At 41.2% G+C, this 21,217-nt stretch overlaps 1 protein-coding gene across 4 annotated transcripts in view; it reads right to left on the bottom strand.

Annotated features, from left to right (window-relative positions):
- PER3 (period circadian regulator 3) overlaps positions 1 to 21,217 on the bottom strand; it is a 508,287-nt gene that overhangs the window by 224,800 nt on the left and 262,270 nt on the right. For all 4 annotated transcript variants that reach the window (XM_044056446.1, XM_044056445.1, XM_044056444.1 and 1 more), the window contains one exon: positions 17,292 to 17,463. In XM_044056446.1, coding sequence (XP_043912381.1) covers positions 17,292 to 17,463 — 172 coding nt within the window. The remainder of the gene's footprint in view (positions 1 to 17,291; positions 17,464 to 21,217) is intronic.

Raw genomic sequence — 21,217 nt, 5'->3', positions numbered from 1 at the left:
CTCCTCTCCCAGGTTCTAAGGGTTAGGACAGAATACTGAGAGACTGATGGCTTGATTCAAAGGGAACTGTACTGCAGCATAAGGATGGTGCTGAACTCCTGAGCGTGTCATCCTTTGGATGAGATGTTACATTGAGGTCCCCCCCCCCCAAACACCTTTACTGAATTTCACTTGTGACATAGGCACAGGCACATTTACATTCATATAAAAGTAATCACACTATAATTAACGTAACATTTTATTTCACATACATTTCTGTATGTCATATAGCGTAAGCGACATTATATAAATTATTCAATTCCAGCCTTTTTTCCTCTTTTTTTTTTTTTTAAAGAAACATCTTTATTAAACCATCACATACTACATAGACAATTATATATTTATACAAATGAAAACAAACCAGACACAATCATAGTTGCAAGAATTTTACATCATAATCCATACTGACACACTCCTAATTGCAAGCATTATACATCACTTACAAAGTGACACAATCTTTTTCAAACATTACATAGCTCATTTAAGTCTTGCCGCCTTTTAAACCTCATTCCTCACTTGTATGTATTGTTCCCACAATTCTCATTTTTTTCCTATGTAGTTTGCTCCTTACTATTGTCTAAAGATTTCAATTTCAGTTGTTTTATCTCTGTTACTATATTCACTACTTCTAGTATAGTTGGTTTAGACTTGTGGTATCCCAGATGGATGCAACAGATCCCATGGCAGCTATCAAAAAGTGTAGGTTTTATATACAACATAAAAACATTATTTACAAATTTACAGGCACACATATATATATTTATATATATATTTATATATATATATATATATATATATATATATATATATATATATATATATATATTTATTTATATATATATATATATATATATATATACACATTTCTATTTCCTATTTTCCATTTTTTTAGAACAGTTTTCTTCCATAATTGTCCATAACATGTCCATAACCATGATCTGATTTTTCAGAATATTTATTCCAAAATCCATTTCTAATTAAACACAATTTTATTAAAGCTTTCATTCCAAATAACTTGTGTTAAATAAAATAAATTCTCATCTACCCTTCCCACATTTTTTATTATATCTGGAAACAGTCTATTTTGACATGAGGTGTCCTTTGTTAGTTCCAAATACCACCATATCTTGCAAACCACTGAATTTACATACAAGAAACTAGGCTCCCTTTATAGGCTCAATGGATTCCTTACAAATACTGCAAGAAACACTCTAGCCACCACCTTTGTACTGCTGACTCTCTTATACGCCGCTCCTATCTTAAACTACCAATACTCAACTCCTGCTGCAATAAAATAGTTAAATTTGCCACTGGTCTCCCTCATAGGGACCACCATTGCCTTAGCTTAAAGCAATTAAACTGGCTTGAACTGCACAACTGTTTAACAGGGTCACAACTGACTACAGCACATAAACTCATTCATCATCCAGAAAAATGCCCTGTGTTACAAAACTAGCTACTACCCTAATGTCCAGCAAGAGACCTCCGTTCTAGTTACAAATTCTTACTACTTACAAATAAGTCAAATAATGCTGCATGTGACTATCTACTCTCAGTTTGTTGCTAAACTCGAACAGTATCCCCATGCAAATAAAACTCTCTGACAAACTCAGTAGTTTTAAACTACTGCTTAAACATCTTAACCAATCCTGGTCCTGTACATGCTCACAGGGTTAAAACTTTTCACTGTACAATACTATACAAATGCTCTCCTTAAACATAACATTCTCAACCTCTTACTGAAATGGCAAAATATTTATACATAACTGCTGCCTGTACAAGCCAACAAATTACATGTGTGCTTTCTCTTTACTGCCTTCCACCTCTGTAAAATCTTAAAATGCATATGTATAAATGTAACTGCTGTTTGTGTATAAATGCAAACAGAAATGTAACTACTCTGTGTTTGACTGCAACTTAGTATAATGTAATGTAAACAAATGGAGCTTTTCTCCCTGGGCCTCTACTGAAAATGGGTATTACCCAGTTGGACTTTACTGGTAAACAAAGACAAAATAGATAAATATCCATGCATAATCATATTCATACCTATGCTGTTTACGTTATTAATATTCTCAAAAATATTTTCTTCATGCAACTTTTATCAGAGTTTTATAACACTTTTGTATTAAAAAGGCACTGTTGTCTCTTCTTCCCCACAAATTAAACTCTTTCAACTTTCTTTTTATATAGCATATTTACGTTTATTACCAATCTCTAGAGGAAATCCTGACACTCTACAATCTTAGTACACCTTTTTCCTTACTTTAATGGCTTTAATCACTTATTCTGGTAAATATTCCCCACGGATTTGCAGAATAATATTATTTCGTCACATCTTTCTCTATATCAATTTTTATTTCATATGTTAGTATTTTTTCTTGATATTTTTTTAATTTTTTTCATTTACATATTTTTTCTTTTTTTCTTATTCTCATCATTTCCCAGAATTTTGTGTTCTTGTATTTTCTCACTACTAAATTCTCATTCTCTTCCATTAACCACTTTAATACTCTACACAAGTTTAAAGCTGCAGAATACACAACTGGGTTTAACAACCCTAATCCCCTTTTATCACTGATATATAGCACACCTCTTTTCACTGGGTTTAATCTTGAACCTCATATGAAAGAAAACATCTATTCCAGAAATTCCTTTTCATATTTTACTGGGATCATATAAACATTTGTGTGTTTTTTCCATTAATACCGAATTCACCAGATAAACCTTCTTCCTGAATACTAATTTATACATCCTCCACAGAAAGCACATTTGTTTAACTTATTTTCTCAGTCCTTCTCACTGCATCATAACTATACTTTTCACAAATTTTATTCCTAACAAAGACACTTCGTAGAAAATCCCACATAATTTTCACCAAATCACCCAAACCCTGACTTTTAACCTTATCTGAGGTCATTCCCATTTCCATTAAATATTCATTCAAACAAACCAAAACTTCCCTCATCAATATTTTGTTCTTACCAACTAAAACTATGTCGCCCTGGTCCAGCAAAACAACCAATATCAGCACCTCCTTTTGCATTACATATCTAGCATCTTTCATTTTATGAGCTACTTTACTCACTACTGCATTCATCACCAATGCAAACACTATTCCACTCATGGGACATACTTGTCTCTTATATCACACTTCTTGTATATTTCTTTACTCAGCCACCTAGTCACTAACACCTCTCACCATCTTATGTGACATACATAATCTCTTATTTTTTTTTACTCTATAACATTCCACAAAGCATTACGTCTCACAGTATCAAATGTCTTACTAATACCATCTAAAATAAAGTTATGTACTTTTCATAACAGATCTGATCTGCGTTGTCTGTCTCCATCTGGTTCAACCTGTGGGTTTTCGAATCCACTTCGGATCCAAAACCAGCCAATTTCAAAGTCTTTAGCTCACTTAGTTCCACCTCCCTACCTATAACTTCCCACTCCCCACTCTACTCCTCAGATCAAGTTTGCCTCTGAAAACTGTTTGCAATAAACACAATTCTGGAAAAATACGCAAAAAAATAGATTCTGAAAAACCCAGGAGGACGCAGCACTCCAGAAACAGGAAACAAATGAAGTCCAATGTCCAGTCATTGCAGGGGGTTAAGACTTGCAAAGTTAATGAAAGGTGGGGACAGAAGTATAGGAAGGTAGAACCAGACAGATACAGAACACAGATCTATCGTTATAGTAAGTACATAACTTTCGTATCCAATGCTGTCTGCTCCGTCTGGCTTCAACCTGTGCAGCAGAGTTCCCAGCCACGAAAAAATCCTCAGGAGGTACTAAGGAAGGACATTCTGCAACACAATTGAGCCAAAAGGAAACCCTGGATCTAGGCTGAATATCCAAGCTTATAATGTAACACAAAAGGTGTGGTGACCCAGCCAAGTAACAGCTGCACAAACATCATCCTTTGACAGTCTAGAAAAGAAAGCTGTAAAAGCAGTCATAACCTTAGCTGAATGACACTCAGGCTTGTGTGTAAGAGTCTTGCCATTCAAAGAATACACAAACAAAATACAATCTTGACAGCCACTTGGATAAAGTCAATTTGGATAGTGTTTCACTAAAACCGCTATTGAAATCTAAATGGCTAAGATGAACGTATGGCTTTTAAGCCCTAAGGCTACTACAGTCATTTTGTATACCTGTGTATGTTTGTCTTGCTTCCAATTAATGTTTTTTTTTTTTATATATTTATAGTTTTATTTTTATATATTTTTGTTTTTACACATCTGATTAAGGATGACACATTATATATATATATATATATATATATATATATATAATTTGATGTATTTTTCACGCTATGCAAATTTACTATGTAAGTGAACGGAAATTTCATGACTGTATTTTCTACACTTTTTGAATTTTAATTCTTTAAGCCATTTGATTCTATTGGATAAGAGCTTAATTGGTGTGATGTCAGTTAGGTATAAAATTTTAGCATGGATTGTAGAATTTGTCTGTAGAAGCGTGAAAGCGCTCACCTTCTGTATTAAAATTTCATCATTTATATATTCATTAATATTTGTTTATTGTGTTTTCTACTGACACCAGCATTCTTATCTGCCAGTACTTTGGGGTATTTTCTACAGTTCAATTTGGATACAGGTGAACTCAGCCTGGACTTAAAAGGAAAGAAATAACTGAATTTTCTGAAGGCTTTGGTATGATCCAAACAAAATCTCAATTGCCTACGCACATCCAAACAATGCAAAAGGTATTCTCCTTTATTGGAGAAATGGGGAAAAAACACAGGAAGATGAATGGAACTATTAAGGCTATTCTCGGAAGCTACCTTTGGCACAAAAGAAGGATATGTATGAAGAGACACCTTGTTTTTAATGGAGCACAAAATAAGGTAGTGAAGAATCAAAAGCTTGCAACTCTGAAACCCTTTTCCAAGATAAAAAACTCAAAAATCAGAAGTAGATGAAGGTTCAAACAGAGGGCTTGCAAGAACTTGCAAAACAAAGGGTAAATCCCAGGGAGGGGAAGGATCATGTAAATAGGGAATGCAGCAAAAAGATATCCTTTCGGAACACTATGGAAATCCTGAGAGGAGCCACAGGCACATTACCATTGCCAATGTGAAAATCAGAAATAGCTGCCAATTGTACTTTAACTGTAGAAAAACTGGAACCTTTCTGAAATAACTCAGCGATAATATCCAAGATGGACTCCATAGGCGCAGAGACAGGATCCAGCCCTATAGATTATGCCCACGTTTATTTATTTATTTTATTTATTTTCAATTTGTTTACCAGGTTAGTCCAAATGGACACAAGGTGTCCGTTTTCAGTGGAGGCCAGGGGAGAAAAGCTCCAAATACATAGTAAAAAAATAATAATAAAAATAAAAATTATATAAACATAGCTATTTTGTACAAAGAGCAGAGAACATACAAAAGGAGTAAAATCAAAGTTTTACAACTGATGCAGCGTGCAGTGGTTAGAATATCGAGAAACAAATTAAACAAGATATAATACAACAAATATACAATTGCTTGAACATAAATTCAAAAAGAAGTTTCCATAGACAAACAGGGTCATAAACTAGAAATTATAACTATAAAGGTGGCCTAAACACCTGGTCCACAGTACTATGCACTAAGTGAAACTATACAGTACAGCTGTGATCTAGGGATGTTAAAAGTCAGGAACAGGTGAAATTAGTCTGGTTCTCTACAGCAACATATCCAAGTTTTGAATAGATCTTTTAGTAGGGATTAGAAAGTATGTTTACTAATTAGACAACTAATTTTAGGGGGATAAGAGAGTTCCAAGCCTTAGCAACTGCATAGGAATAAAGAGATTGACCTGAGCTATGTAAGTAGTTGGTAACAGTCAGTAGGGCGGTATTGGAAGATCTTAGCTGGCACACAGTATTATGGAAGGTGGGCAGATATTTTATTTGGTTAGTATGGAAGTTGATTGGTCAGGAGAAGTTGATTGTATTTTAGTAGGTTAGGGAGTCCTAACCATCGTAGTTGTCTTGGGGAGAGGCAATGATGAGAACGAAACTTAGCACTGGTTGCAAATTTTGAGATTTTATTGTAGCAAGTAGATAGATTCAGAAGATCAGATTTGTTTAGGTTAGTTAGACCCGGGGAAGCATATGGTAAGATGGAGAGTAGATGGGCAAAAGAGATAGTGATTCGGGATTCCTGTGTGAGGAAGCTCTTGCAGCGGGTAGAGTGAATAGTGTTTTATAACTTTGGCAGTTGTTATTGTTATATGTTGGTCAAATTTTAGGTTTTGGTCATTACACCTAGTAGCTTGGCTCAAGTTACTGTTGTGATACGGGTATTGTTGGAGGATGTTATTAAGAATGGCGAGGTAGGGGTGAAAGTTTTGGATGGGTGGATGATCATGAGTTGGGTCTTCGATGGGTTTAGTATGAGTTGGGAGGAATTTAGCCATTTTCATATAAAGGCTTCCTGAGTTCTATCTTGGAGTAATTGTACAAAGGGGGCTGAGGAAATAAGGGTAGTGTCATCAGCATACTGTACTATATTAGTTTGTTGGGTTGCTGAGGGGAGGTTATTGGTAAAGATGGAAAACAGTATGGGATCAAGAATGGACCCTTGCGGAACACCTTGTCCCACTGGGAGGAAAGGGGAGAGAGAGTTATGCCATTTAACAGCTTGTTGGTTGATGTGGTCAGTGAAGGATACAGGGGCAGAGGTGGTACTATGGTTTGTTCGAAATACGTGTTAGGAGTTTGCTAGCAGGTTACATTGAAGAAGGTGATTTAGTAGTTGGTTACGTACACATTTTTCTACGATTTTTGATAGGGGAGATAGTATAGTTATGGGGCGATCATTAGCAAGTTCTGTTGAGAAACCACCTTTGTGTAGGGGGACAATGTAAGAAATTTTTCAGAGACAGGGGACACTGTGTTCAGCTATGGATCTATTGAGTATGGAAATAAGGTAGGCGATGGCAGAGGCCACAATCTTGAGGTAATCAGCGGGGAGTTCATCAGCAGCAAGAGTGGTGGGTTTCAACTTGGCAAGGTGTTTTATTAATTAAAACAAAATAAAATAAACAGTACACACTCCTGCCAAAGGTGGCTCACAAACTACAGAAATCAAGGCTTAAAAACAAGATGTAACCCCACGAAAGCACTCAACCTTTTGTAATAAAGAAGTATTTTTGGACGTTTTTTGGCTTTTTTTCAGCTTTGTTAGTGTGCTCACATCTTCTTTTTAAGCCGTTTATGAATTAAGTCAGTTGGAACTGGTTTAAGAGAGAATTGGTTGCTGGTCTTACGGTGACAGTTTTGTATTTTGTGGGGTATTTGTAGTAGTACTGAAGAAATTGTTGAATAACTTTTGGATGGAGGAGGTGAAACAGGCATTAAACTGGGTGGCGATATCATTGTTATCACCTTCAATGGTTAGGGTTTGGTGAAGTGATTTTGCGTGGTTGGAGAATGTGGGTGATTGCGGAACAGAATTTTTGTGGATTGTTCTAGTGAGTTTTCTGTAGCTGGATATAATAACTTTTTTTGTCATTACATTGTTTTTTTGCTTTGTTTCTGAACTCTAGGAAGTATTGTCGATTTGTACTTGTTTTGTTGGTACACCAGGTTGTCCAAGCAATGTCTCATTGTTTGAGTAGGGATCTTGTGTCCTTTGAGATCCAGGGGGCTGGGTTGGTTTTAGTACGAATTATACATTGTGGGGCCATAACATTAAGGATACCCAGGAAGGTAGTATTAAAGTACTCCACGGCTTCATCTAATGGTAGAGTTTTAAGAGATGACCAATTTATTTTTTTAAGGTGTTGATGAACTGGTCTGGTGTAAATTTTTGGAACTACGGATAGAAAGTAGGATGGGGGGGGGGTTTATGGGTTTTGTGTGCTATCTTAGTATGAATATGGGTAGGTGATCACTGATGGAGATGGGTAACGTACCAGATATATTGGTAGATGAAGGCTTGTTGGTTAGGATCCAGTATAATATGGATTCCATTTACTGGAATACACCTTCCTAGAGGATTAATTTTGAGAGGATGACAATATATGAACAGCCTTTGAAAGCTTGGGATTTCTGGTCACCAAGAGAACTGGAGTAACCATGCTGTTAGCTTGAGGGACTGAAGATTGGGGAGATCAAGACCGTCTGGATGAGAAAGGAGATCTGAAATGGGATCCAGTACTGGGAGGGGGGGATTTCAGAAGAGGCCACATGAAAGGAAACCACACCTGACAAGACCAAAATGGGGCTATGAGGATCAGTGTAGCTCTGCAATGGTCTGCTCTCTGAAGAAACTTTATCTTCAAGGGAACTGGGTGATACATGTAAAGGAGCCCCAGGGCCAAGGAAGCACCACAGCATCCCTGGGTGACTGCCCTAGAGGGGGAACAATGGTGTAATAGCTGCTGCACCTGCTGTTGGATGGGAAGGCACAAAGATCACAAAACACGAGTGCCCCAATGCCGAAAAACCTGAGGTGCAACTTTCGAATTTAGGGACCACTTGTGAGGCAACAGAATGCGCTTGCGGAGGTTGTTGACCAGAATGCTGGAGTTCTCTGGGATGTGCACTACCACCAGAAACCGCTGAGAAGAGATCATCCATTGCCAAACCTTCATGGCCTCCCAACAAAAGAGGATAAGAATGTCTACTCCCATTTGTTGAGATACCCAGTCAACAGCTACAGTGTCCATCTGTACCACAATAACACCTCTGAGAAAAATGTCCCGAAAGGCCTGCAATGCTAGGACTGCTCATCTCCATAACACCAAAGTGAATATGGGCCTCTACAGATGACCAGACTCCTGAACCGTCCTCTTTTCGAAATTCCCCTCACCCCAGGAGGGAGGTGCCTGACGTAACCATGGCAGAGGGAGAAGAAGTCACAAATGGTCTCCCACTGGTTACCAAGGAAGACTGCAACCACCAATGAATTTGGTCATGACACACCATTAATGTTAAGGAAGGACCACTGAATGACAAGAGCCCAATGAAGAGCCCTCATGTGATATCTGGTTAAAAGATCACACCCTACAGACACTGCCATATAACCCAGAAGCTTCATAACTGTATGCACCAGAAGCTTCAAAGTTGCAAGCACTGACAAGACAATCCCAAAGGTTGAAAACCCCGGAAATTAGAACCCTGGCAATTTGGTTGATTATGTCTAACAACACCCTAAGTATTCTACAATTTGTACAAGCTGGAGACTAATTTTTGGATAAACTGATTGTGATGCCCAAACTGTTGCACAGCTGGAGTGAGGAATCCCTGGCCATGATCAACAATGTTTCTGTGGGGGGAGTAAGGAGCCAATCATCCAGATATGGAAAGACCTGGAATCCCTGCAGCCAATGCCAGGCTGCAACCACTGGGGGGGGGGCAATGCTACTTTTGTCTTCTTTTCTTGGACCACCATATCCGGTTTTCTAGCATCTATCTTTTGAGATGTTGGTATTGGGTGATAACATGTGATATAATCCATCATTTTCTATTACACTTTATGGCTCATGTTTCCACTGTTTTTTCAGCCACTTCAATACCAAAATGTTTGCACAATCTCCAGTGTAACAGTCTCGCCACATTATTAGGCCTTTCAGTACACAGTCCCTCTGCCATTAGAGCATCGCAACAAGGTGTGTGACCGTTTCCAATTCAGTTTTACAAAACCTACATATGTCCATTTCTCCCACATGTTCAATGGACTTTGTAAACCAGCGTATACGTAAACCCATTATCTTGAGCTGCCAATATTAACCTTTCATTTCTTTATGTGAATTCACCTCTCCTTAACCATTCCTGTGTTGTTCTTGATCAACACGAAGCTCTTCCAGAAGTTTTCTATATTTGCAACTATGTTTATGTTCTTTCCACATTTCTTACCTTCTCGTCTGGTCCTTCACCTTGTATTCTTTCTTTTGTTTTTTTTAGCACATTCAGTTGCTGCCTGTTTTTTTATCTACTTCTGGTTTGATTTCCATTCCTGCTTTACATCGATATGCTTCTGCTAAATTAAGCAGAAATGTCATCTTAGATTTATTCTCCTCATGTTTCAAAACTTTCACTACATTTGGATCCTGTGAGGTCAGCAGATGTGTGGAGTCCCACAACTGCAGATCTATACATGGGATCAATTTCAAGGAGGTCCATCCCTCCTTCAGAAAGGGGAATATATAATCTTGGTATACACTGATTTTTATAAATCATTTGGTGAGCATGAAGCATCCTTCTTGTTTTAATATCCAATCTAGCCAACACTTTTTGGGGCCAGTCAATCACTCCAAAACTATAAGTTAGGACAGGAAGAGCATTATGGTTTGGATCTTATTCCTAGATGTCCTAGATGTAGCAATATCTTCAGAAAAGTCTGGCCGCTCAACTGTACTTCAGTGGCTGGATTTTCTTCTATTGGTATACACTTCATTTACAATGGGTATGCTGGCTGGGCTAACCAATCAGTGTGCATGCTTTTGAATACTAATGAGAAGTCATTGAAACATGACAGTTGTAGAACTAAAGGTTGTATAAGACGATTTATAAAGTCATTGTTAGTTATATTAGATCCAAACTCGAGTATGGAATAACAAGGAAACCTTATAAGAAAAGCATGAGTAAGCTAAAAAGAGTACAATGGAAATATACCAAGGGCATCCATGGATGGGAAAATGTAAGTTATTACAAAAGACTGAATAATATAAACTTGTACAGTGTCTCATATAGACATTTAAGAGGAGACTATTTAGGTATACACAAAAGCACTTAGAGACAACTACCTCTGGGAATGTTTGATGTTATCAAAAAGTAATAAAGAATCACCAGAACCTATGTAGAAGACTCTATAGGAATGAGAAGTGTTCTAACTGGTTCTCTGAGACAGTAGCTGATGCATGGAACAGATTAACAAATTACATTAAACTAAGCATTAGTACAGATATTTTTAAGAACAGCCTGTACACTTATGGGAAAAAGAAGTTATGTACCTACCATAACGTTCCATGTTAGTTGTCTTCATCTCGTCTTCTTTCTTGCTGGTTGGGGATTGGAGCCGATCCTCGGCTCCGACCTGGCCATCTTCAATAGCTCAAGAGCTGTTTACTGGCTGGAGGCTACTCCTTATCCCATGATGCCTAGCGATAGCTACCTAGATCTCGTTTGAAATAGCTAACTCCAGACATAGCATTAGAAAAACCAGTCCAAAAACAAATAGGTTGACTATACCTGCCATATTCTCTAAGTCAGTAGAGGAAACAAACCAGAGAACAGCCAGCCAGTGAAATAACAACTCCTCTCGGTCCAACAGGACAGGGGGATGGAGGGTGGGACGCAAGAAAGAAGGCGAGATGAAGACAACTAACATGGAACGTTATGGTAGGTACATAAACTTCTTTACGTTAAGTTGTCTATCTCACCTTCGTTCTTGCTGGTTGGGACAGCGTCCCTAGCACCTAATATCCTGGGCGGCTCATTGGAACAGACTCTTCAGAACAGTGGAACCAAAGTCAGCTCTGCTCCTGGAGACCATATCCAGCTTGTAATGAGAAATAAAGGTATGAGGATTTGCCCACGTAGCAGCTGCACAGACAGAATCCATGGGCAACCTAGACTGGAAGGCTACAGAGGTGGCCAAGGCCCTAGTAGCAGTTTGATAGGTAACTCTTGGTTCCTTAACTGATAAATGAAAGTAATAGTGTGAGACAACCATCTAGATAGGGTCACCTTGGAAACTGGGAGACCTTGTTTGCCTAAGGCATAAGAAAGGAATAGCTGGTCCGACTTCCTTATTTCCTTAGTTCTATGCAGGTAAAAACGCAATTGTCTATGAACATCCAATTGGTGTAATTTGTACTCTGCCTTGTTGGTGTGATTAGGGAAAAACACAGGAAGGTCTATAGATTGGTTTAAATTATTTTCTGAGCAGACTTTAGGAAGAAAAGAAGGATTAGTCCTCAGAGCAACCCTGTCCTTATGAAAAACCAAGTATGGAGAACGAACACATAGTGCCTGAAGTTCAGAGACGCGTCTGGCAGAAGTAATAGCTACCAGAAAAGTGTCTTCCAAGATAAAAACTTAATGGAGCACGATGCTGCTGGTTCAACAGGGGCAGAATTAAGGAAGTTAGGACCAAATTAAGGTCCCAAGGAGGAGGGGGATCTCTCACTGGAGGCCTAAGGAGAGTCATCCCTCTCAGAAAAGCTTTACAGAGCTTATGAGACATAATGTTAGAATTTGACAACCCAACATGAAAGTTAGAAATGACTGCTAATTGAACCCTGATCGTAGCAGAAGCGGACCCGGAATGAAAAAGTTGTGCTAGGAATTCCAGAATTTAGTGGACAGGGGCTGAAAAGGGATCTACGTTCCTAGCCTCTGCCCAACAAGAAAAATGCTTCCATTTACTAGCATAAGTTTTCCTGGTTGTGGACTTGTGAGAGGAGACAATAATCTCACGTACAGCCAGGGAAATGCTGAGAAGCCTGGCTAAGGTTGGAAGTGGAGCAACCAAGCTGTGAGCTGGACAGTTTGGAGGGATTGATGCAACCCGCCTGATTGATGAATCAGTAGATCTGGAATCGGGTCCAGAGTCCAGGGCTGATCGAGAAGGTAATGGTGCAGGAACTGGAACTACATCTGTAGAGGCGAGTAGGGGGCAATGAGGATCATTTTGCAACCCAACGATATTGCTTTCTGTATGAGTGTCAGTATCAGGGGAAATGGAGGAAAGGCATAAAGAAGTCCCTGAGGTCAATTGTGAACTAGAGCGTCTCTGGGTGTGTGACCTGGAAGCGGAAGAAGGGAGAAGTAGTTGCTGCATTTGCTGTTGAAGGGGGTGGCAAAAAGATCGCAGCAAGGCTGTCCCCATTTTCAGAAGATAAGATCCGCAACTTCCTGATTCAGAGACCACTCGTGAGGCATAAGGACAGCTCTTCTGCGCCTGTCCGCTATGACGTTGGACCTCCCAGGGATGTGCGTCGCAATCAGAAACCGTTGGGAGGAGATCGCCTACTGCCACAGTCTGAGTGATTCTCGACGCTGGGAGTAGGATCTGGTTCCGCCCTGCTTGTTGATGTACCACACCACTGACGTATTGCCTGTTTAAATTGCAATGGTCCCGGAAGGAAGAGAGTCCTGAAGGGCATGCAACGCTAAAAGCACGACCCTCATTTCCAGGATGTTTATATGCAGATAGTACTCGTGAGGTTGCCAAGTGCCTTGGACTGTCCTGCCCAGAAAATGCCCCCCCGACCCTATCAGGGAGGCATCTGTGGTCACTATGGCTACCGGAGGGGGCTGAATGAAGGGTATGCCCTGAGTCACTAGTGGGGAGATCATCCACCATGAAAGGTGCCTTTTACATGCTTCTGTAATCAGGATCATGTGAGACATGGGTAGCTCTTGGAAAGACCACTGTGTGAACAGAAGTCACTGAAGGATCCTCATATGAAAGCGGGTCACTGGGATTAGAAGAATGGCTGCTGCCATAGAACCCAGAGTTTGAAGGACGAACCTGACTTGGATCCTTTTGCTCTGCATTAGAATCTGTACTTGCTGATGAACTGTAGACATCCTTTTTAGCGGTAGCCTTGCAAACATGTTCCTTGTGTCTAAGTCTGCTCCTATGTAAGTGATAGATTGACAGGGCAACAAGGCAGATTTTTCGAAGTTTATTGTAATGCCTAGCTGGGAGCAGATTGTGATTGTGTAGTCCCTGGCTTGTAGAAGTTGATGCCTGGTAGTAGCATTGAGGAGCCAGTCGTCTAGATATGGAAACACCTGGAATCCTCGACATCTCAGGTGAGCCGTGACCACTGCCATACATTTGGTGAACACCCTGGGGGCTGTGGTGAGACCAAAGGGCAGAGCTCTGAACTGATAATGACTGGCTCCCAGCCGGAAGCGAAGACATTTCCTGGAGCGTCTGTCCATCTTGATATGGTAGCACGCGTCCTGAAGATCTATCGAGCACATCCAATTGTCCTGACCCAGAAAGGGTAGAATGGACTGTAGCGTGACCATCCAAAACATTGTTCTTTGTACAGACCGGTTTAGTCTGCTGAGATCCAGAATCGGTCTCCCGTCCCCTGTCATTTTTGGTACCAAAAAGAACCTTGAGTAAGTTCCGGATCCGTGCTGGTCTGCCGGGACTTCCTGGATGACTCTTTCTTTTCTAGCAGTTTTGAAACTTCTATTACTGCTTGGTCTTTCAGATTGGGTGGAACATCTGGAAGGGATTTCTTTGACGGTAAGGGGGGTTGACGGAAGGGAATTTTGTAACCTCCTGATATAATGGACCGTACCCATCTGTCTTGCGTTAAATTTTGCCAGGCTTTTGGGTACAGTGAAAGTCTTCCACCGACTGCCACCAGAGGTGAGCAGCCGGGCAACCCTTCAGGGATGCTGAAAGGGCTTATCAGAGAAAGATTCTCTGTTGCCCTGGTTCTGCGGACCCCCTCTGCCATGAGGGCGGCGTCTGTTATTATTGTTTCCCCCTCTGCCTCTGGAGGAAAAATCGCTACGTGTGTCAGGCAAGGCTCCCTGGGATTTTCGGAACCATATCTTCCCACTCTTCTGACCTTTGGGGTAAGGTCTAGAGGGAGTGGAAAAATGGACGCCCACGGCGGAGAGAGTCTTGCCTTCTTGCTCACACCTAGTCAAAGTGTCTTTCACCTGTGGTCCAAAAAGAAAGGAACCATCAAAGGGGGTACTGGTGAAGGACGCTCGAAAGGCTTCCGCAAAGTTACACAGCCGCATCCATTCATGCCTCCTAAGGGCCACACCCGTACCTGCAGCTCTACTCGCACCATCGGCTGCATAGAAAATGAGCCTCATGGAGGTGTTAACTACAGAATTAAGCATAGCCAGCTGGGAAGCTACTTTAGCTTGAGCTCCCTCAACTGAAGGATCTTGAAGGGTATCGCCGAGCTCTTTAAGGAGATCCGTCTGAAGCCGAGTAAAATGACATAAATAGTTCAGTGACCTCAAAGAGAAGGTCGCTGAAGTGAACATTCGCTTCCCGTATCTGTCCATCGTCCTAGACTCCTTGTTAGGAGGATGGACAGACGAAGAGGTCTCCGCTGACTCTTTTTTGGTGGCTGTTGCTACCACCATACACCTTTAGTAAGGAATTGCTTATCCTGGGGTGCTGTGATGAATTTACCAGGTCACCTCGGAGTTGGTTCCACTGTATCCAGAGCTGACCAAGCCTTTTGAGCCACCACTGCCATAAGTGGATCGAAAGGCGGAGAAACCCAGGAGGTGGAAGGTCTGGAACCGAAAGCATCCAGAAATACAGACTCATCCTCGGTAGGGGCTACGGGATTCCAGTTCCCCCTCTGCTTAAGCATTTCTAGGATGTCCGAGAAGGAAACATCTTCAGAGGGGGATTTTGGGGACCCTTCTGAATCATCCAAGTCTGTATCAGAAGTGACACACTCGGGGGAGTCAATGTGCTTCCTCCTGCACTTCTACTTATGAGGGGGCTTCTCTGAATGATCAGGGGAGGCCTCGGAAGAAAAGGAAACACCCAATGGGGTGTCCTGGAGCATCGGTTCCCTACACTTGGGGTCTGGAGGAGGAGCAGAGGTTGGCACAGGCACTACAGGGGACGGAGCCGGTGGGCCTGATAGTGGAGCTGACTCAGTGGCCAGCACACTCCTCATGACATTGAAGGTGTCCCTGCCACGATGCAGAGAAAGCTCCGGTTCCGATGAAATAGGAATCTTTCTCCGCACCGAGGGAGATGGCTCCGAGGCCGATGTAGGAGCCGAGCTCACCTGCGCCAAAGCCCCAAGAGGGAGAACGGGGTCGGACAAGGGTCCGATGCCAGTTGCCCCCTCGGAGCCAACGAGGGAGTCCCAGAACCCAGATCCCTCGACGGATGGCACCACCGAGGGGATCGGAGTCGACGTCGGAACCGAAGGAGATAGAGTTATCGGAGCGTTACACTACTCGAACCCCATCGAACTCCGGCTCCGAACTCACTGGAGTCGGAGGAGGAATATCGAGAGAAGTGGACGGAGCCAACACCAGTTGAGGAGGGCTGGACAACATCTTGGCAAGTGCCTGCGACTTTAGCAACCTACTGACCACTCTCTCCACATCGTGATCCGACAGCCTAGAGGATCGAGAGGAGTGACAGGATCGGTGACTATACTCTGAAGTAAAGGAGACCGAGGAGCCGAATGCACAGATTCTAGTGAAGGGGACCTCAACCTCTTGTGGCTCCGCGACGGCTCCGAAGTCTCTGATTGAGCCGACGGGGAGATTGCCTTGTCGGTGCCAGCCGGAACCGAAGTGGAAGGTAGAATCTGAACCGAAGACGGCTCCGAACTTGGAGTTGACGGCTTGGTGGGTTTAGGGGATTTCACAGATTGAGAGCTCTTGGCCGGTGAATCCTGGGGTTTTAAAAGACCCCTAAGAATAAGCTTATTCTTACTCTCCTGCAGGACTCTTGGACTAAAGGCATGGCAGATAGAACAAGAGTCCTGCAGGTGCACAGCGTCTAAACAATAGATGCAAGAAGTGTGCCCATCTGTCAGAGACATTTTCTGACAGCATGAGTCACACTTCTTGAGCCCAGAAACCTTGGATTCCTTTGACATCCTTAAAGAAGGAAACAACAATTATAATAACAACTACCAGAAGCAATATACAGTCTACACAAAAAAGACACTCTACTATAAGACTATAGCTAAAGTTTTTTTTTTTAATGTAAATAGGAAAGCCAACTTAAACGGCTAGCCTATGAGAGAAACGTAGAAGGAAAGCCTCTAAATTAAACGGCTAACCTGACAAGAAGAGGTGGGGGGGAGGGATGGGGGACAACTCTCTAAGTTAAACGAGTTCTACAAGAAAAAGAAGGGATACTACAACTAAACACTATCACAAAACAAGACTAATGTTAATAATAAAACACTAAAAGTGCTGAATTCTAGAGTAAGAAAGTTATACAAAAAACTTTATACGAGCCTGAGCCAGAAAAACGACACATCGCAGCTGAAGTGGCAAACGAGATCTGGGCAGCTATCGCTAGTCATCATGGGATAAGTGGTAGCCTCGAGCCAGTAAACAGCTCTCGAGCTACTGAAGATGGCCGAGTCGGAGCCGAGGATCAGCTCCGATCCCCAACCAGGAAGAACGAAAGTGAGATAGACAACTTAACATCAACTGTTCTGGTATACTGGCAGCTAGAAGGGCATTATTGCTCATGCTTGAAATATCTGTGTATGAATGCACAAAATCCTTACCTGGAAGGAACTTGGTAGGTCATCATGACTGCCTCGGGAGTGTGTTCAATCATCGTCCACATAGAATCCGCTACGCAAGTTTTAAGCACTTTCGACTCCATTGTATCCTGTCTTATCCTCCCCTTGCGAGAGTTGTCCGAAGAATCAATACTAGCAAAATACTTGCTGCTCCCTTCAAAGAAAGTTCAAGCATAAATTCAAAGCTGCAAATAAAGAAACTCGTTTTTTCCTTGCTCTACATTCCGTTGACACAAGTCTACACACAAATAGGATCACACAATACAAAAATAAACATATAAACCAATTAAAAAGATGTTTACACTTGACAGCATGTACCACAAAGTAAACAACCTTCACTACATGAAGCAATGTACATGAATATGTGGTACTTAACTTTTATTTAAATATAAAATACATCTACGTATCTGTAGATTACAACACTAACCATGTTTTACAATTGAAAAAGAACATTTCTTTACTTTTATTTAAATACAGAATACATCTATGCACTTGCAGATTACAACAATAATGATGTTTCACAGTCACTGAAAGAGAGTGAGAGCCTGAGGCCTACTAAAATGGCTAAAATATATGCAGTTTGTAATAAGTCTCAGTGTACCAAACACAGTACAAATTACAAAGTTTCTCTGCATCTTTTCATAATAGCAGCCAAGCCTATAACCCAGACAACCCAGTTTAAACTAGAAGCTCAGGTGTTAGGAGAGCCAGGGAGTGGTTTGGGGTGGGGTTAGGAGTGAATGACTAGCTCTTGCTTCCCTACCGTGTGGAAAGAGAATAGTTGACCGATTAGCTGCTTTACAAAATGCAAAGGGAACTTGTAAGCGATGAAGTTACACTTGTTAATCAAAGATGTGGACTTGGTTTACAAAACTAGTATGAGGATGGTAACACTCACACACACATTCAAAAGGCACAGGAAGTACCCACTGTGACATGGGCATTCAAGGCAGATAAATATCGGAGCTAAAATCAGGGCGCAAAAATACAAAGTGGGTGCACAACCAACTTTCCTGGCTACCTACACAGTAGCAATGCTGGTCAGGGCTCACTTCAATAAAAGAGACTCCCAGAAACGTGAGGGAATGAATGTGCACAAGTCCACTGCGAGGAGAATTGGAATGTAAGCAGGACAGTGGCAAAAGGGCTTAATGAAAGAAAAATATTCTCAAAAAGTTACAACACTGCACATTCACTCAGAATGCCAGAAAACTCAAAATCACTATACATTCCATCAGTAAGCTCACACACACAACATTAACACAGGCACTATAAATTCAGAATGGGAGCATGTCAGTCAGTTAAATGTGATTTCAGTGAGCACAAAGAAACAAAAGCCAATTCGTCAGAACTGCCTTCGACAAAAGTGGAGATTGCCTTTCTTCTACGGGTGTGCAACCACAGAGTTGTTATATACAAGTCCGAGGGGGTGTTTGGGAAACCCCCCCTTGTGGGGGGTGCAAGAGAGCTTGCCCTGCCCCCGTAAAAAAAAAAAAAAAATTTCACTTTTCACTGAAGGGTTTTTTGGCAAATTGGTTTTGGTTTATTTGCATTAGTCGAAACCACCTTCAATGGATTGACAAGAATCAGTACAGAATAAGACATTTTTCATCCCGCAGGTCTCTTTTGGTATCAGTTAAGATATTTCACTACATTAAGAGAAGGCAGGAATTGAATAGCTTATGTAATGTTGGTTTGATTATACTGTACAAAACAATATATGTGATGTACAAAATCTGTAAAAGTGAACTTCTTAATATGAATACATTACTTTTATTTAAATGTAAGTTTGCCTACACCAGAAGTGATAAGTCAATAAAGCTGTTTAAAAAAAAAGTGATATCCCATTACATGTTTTACAAACAGACAAGTCACTATCCTAGATAAAACTAAGATAACAAAGCAGCTAAAAGTACCAGAATAATTTATTAAAACGCAAACATACTTCAGGTCATATACTCATCAGCTTCATAAAAAGGGTGGGGGATTTGTGATATCAAGCCCACATCTACCTCGATGAAATTATTTCACCACTATTAGACTTTTTATTATACAACACTACAGCTTTAGTTTAAAACCACTAAGCACCTTTTTGAGTTTGTTGGACATGACTCCCCAGAGACCTAGGCCGAATTTCCCCATTCATTTGATACAATGCCGGCTCAAATTCTGACTAAATTCAGTAGCATCTTGGCCCTTTATTACTTACCAAACTTAAGTTGAGTAAGAAAGATCTAACAAAGATGCTAACACTATTTACTTACACACTGTTGACCAAGTTAGTCCAACTAGGTCAGTGACCTTTTTCTCAGGACAGACCAGAGGTAGTATTCCTACTGACTAGAGAACTTCCCTAATCTCTTTGGCATTAGATGGCTTCAGAAAGCTGCTCCCAAGGTCAAAATTATCAAACACTGAGGAGGAAAGGAGACAGCAGGCTAAAAAGAGTGATGCAGAACACTGAATTATTACATATTCTGTAAGAGAACATATTGTTGTTATAAAGCTGCAGAAAGAAGGTCTGCAAACTCCTGTGTTAATGTAAATGATGGACAAAGGTGAAACGAATACCGATGAGGAAGCGAAAAGGAGTACTATAGTAGACTGCATGCTCAGAGGTAACGGAGGAGGTGCTGACAGATGAATTGGGGAAAAAGAGCTGGATTACAAGAAGGTGTTGATGGCAGCTTAGGGGTATGCTTGGCCAGTGGAGCAGCTGGGTTTGAAAGAATGCCCCTGAAATGAGCAGTAAGACAACTTCTTAATATGCAGAAATGGTACACAAATGCAAGAAATATGCTGTGCAAGAAGTTGAAAGAAAAGAACTAATGTATGGACAGCAAAACCAGAATAAAATACAAGTGGAAAGAAATAAAACGAATACTGACACTATTGACATTGATACTAAATACTCGATAAGCCGCAATGCTTTGCAAGAGACGGCTAGCACCTGTCTCCCCTAGGCTTTCAAATACTGGCCAACGCTCTTGCTGCCCCCATAGTGCCCTTTTTAGGCAAGGTTCAAAAGTCAAACCCACCCCCGTAAACAGCAGAATTAAAAAACGGAGGGTTATGCTACTCAACGCCAGGAGTTTAAAATCCCAAAATGAACACGCTGCAAGTACTACTCAGTATGGAGAACGTAGACATCTGTGCAGTAACTGAAACCTGGTTCAAGGCTCCAGAGAACACCCCAGCACTACCAGGCTACAACTCATACCACGCGTTTCGGTTACAAAACACAGAGCGAAACACAAAAGGAGGGGGTGTATCCATATTCATCAAGGATACCTATACTTCCAGGTTAGTGGCGCAGCAGGACACCTCTGAGATCATCCAAAGTGCAACTAACATCGGGTAAATCTGCCATGCAAATTGTGGCCTGCTATACATCACCCTCCATGACCCAGGACCACCACTCTACCTATCTGGAGACACTGGAAAACATGAAGGTCCTACCGAACACCCTGACATTGGGTGATTTCAATTACCCTACCATCAAAAAAAAAAAAAAAAAAAAAAACTACACCAGTACAAACACCCAGGCCCAGCGCTTCCAGGAATTCATCAACTCAAAATGCCCTGGATCAGCTGGTAAACTCCCCTAACAGAGGTGAAAACATACTGGACCTGGTCATCACCAACATGGGCAACAGGTGTTCCACACTGGAGGTCATCCCGTCACTGGTTAGATCAGACCATAAACTAATCGCTCTGTATGTCCAAACCCCACCACCACCCCCAACTAAGGATTGCTGCCCAAGATGCAGAAACCTTTACAAATGCAATCTATGAGCGCCTACAAAGAAGCATGGCTCGTGCCATCCCTAGCAAAACCAAGACTCACTCCTCTAAGAGAAGGAAACCAGTTTGGTGGACCCTTGCCATAAACAGGCTATACAATAGGA

This window comes from Protopterus annectens, chromosome 14.part0 (assembly GCF_019279795.1).
Source record: "Protopterus annectens isolate FY-2018-M chromosome 14.part0, PAN1.0, whole genome shotgun sequence".
Classification (NCBI taxonomy): Eukaryota; Metazoa; Chordata; order Ceratodontiformes; family Protopteridae; genus Protopterus; species Protopterus annectens.
The sequence above is the reverse complement of the archived record's forward strand: the minus strand, read 5'-3'. Positions and strand labels throughout refer to the sequence as shown.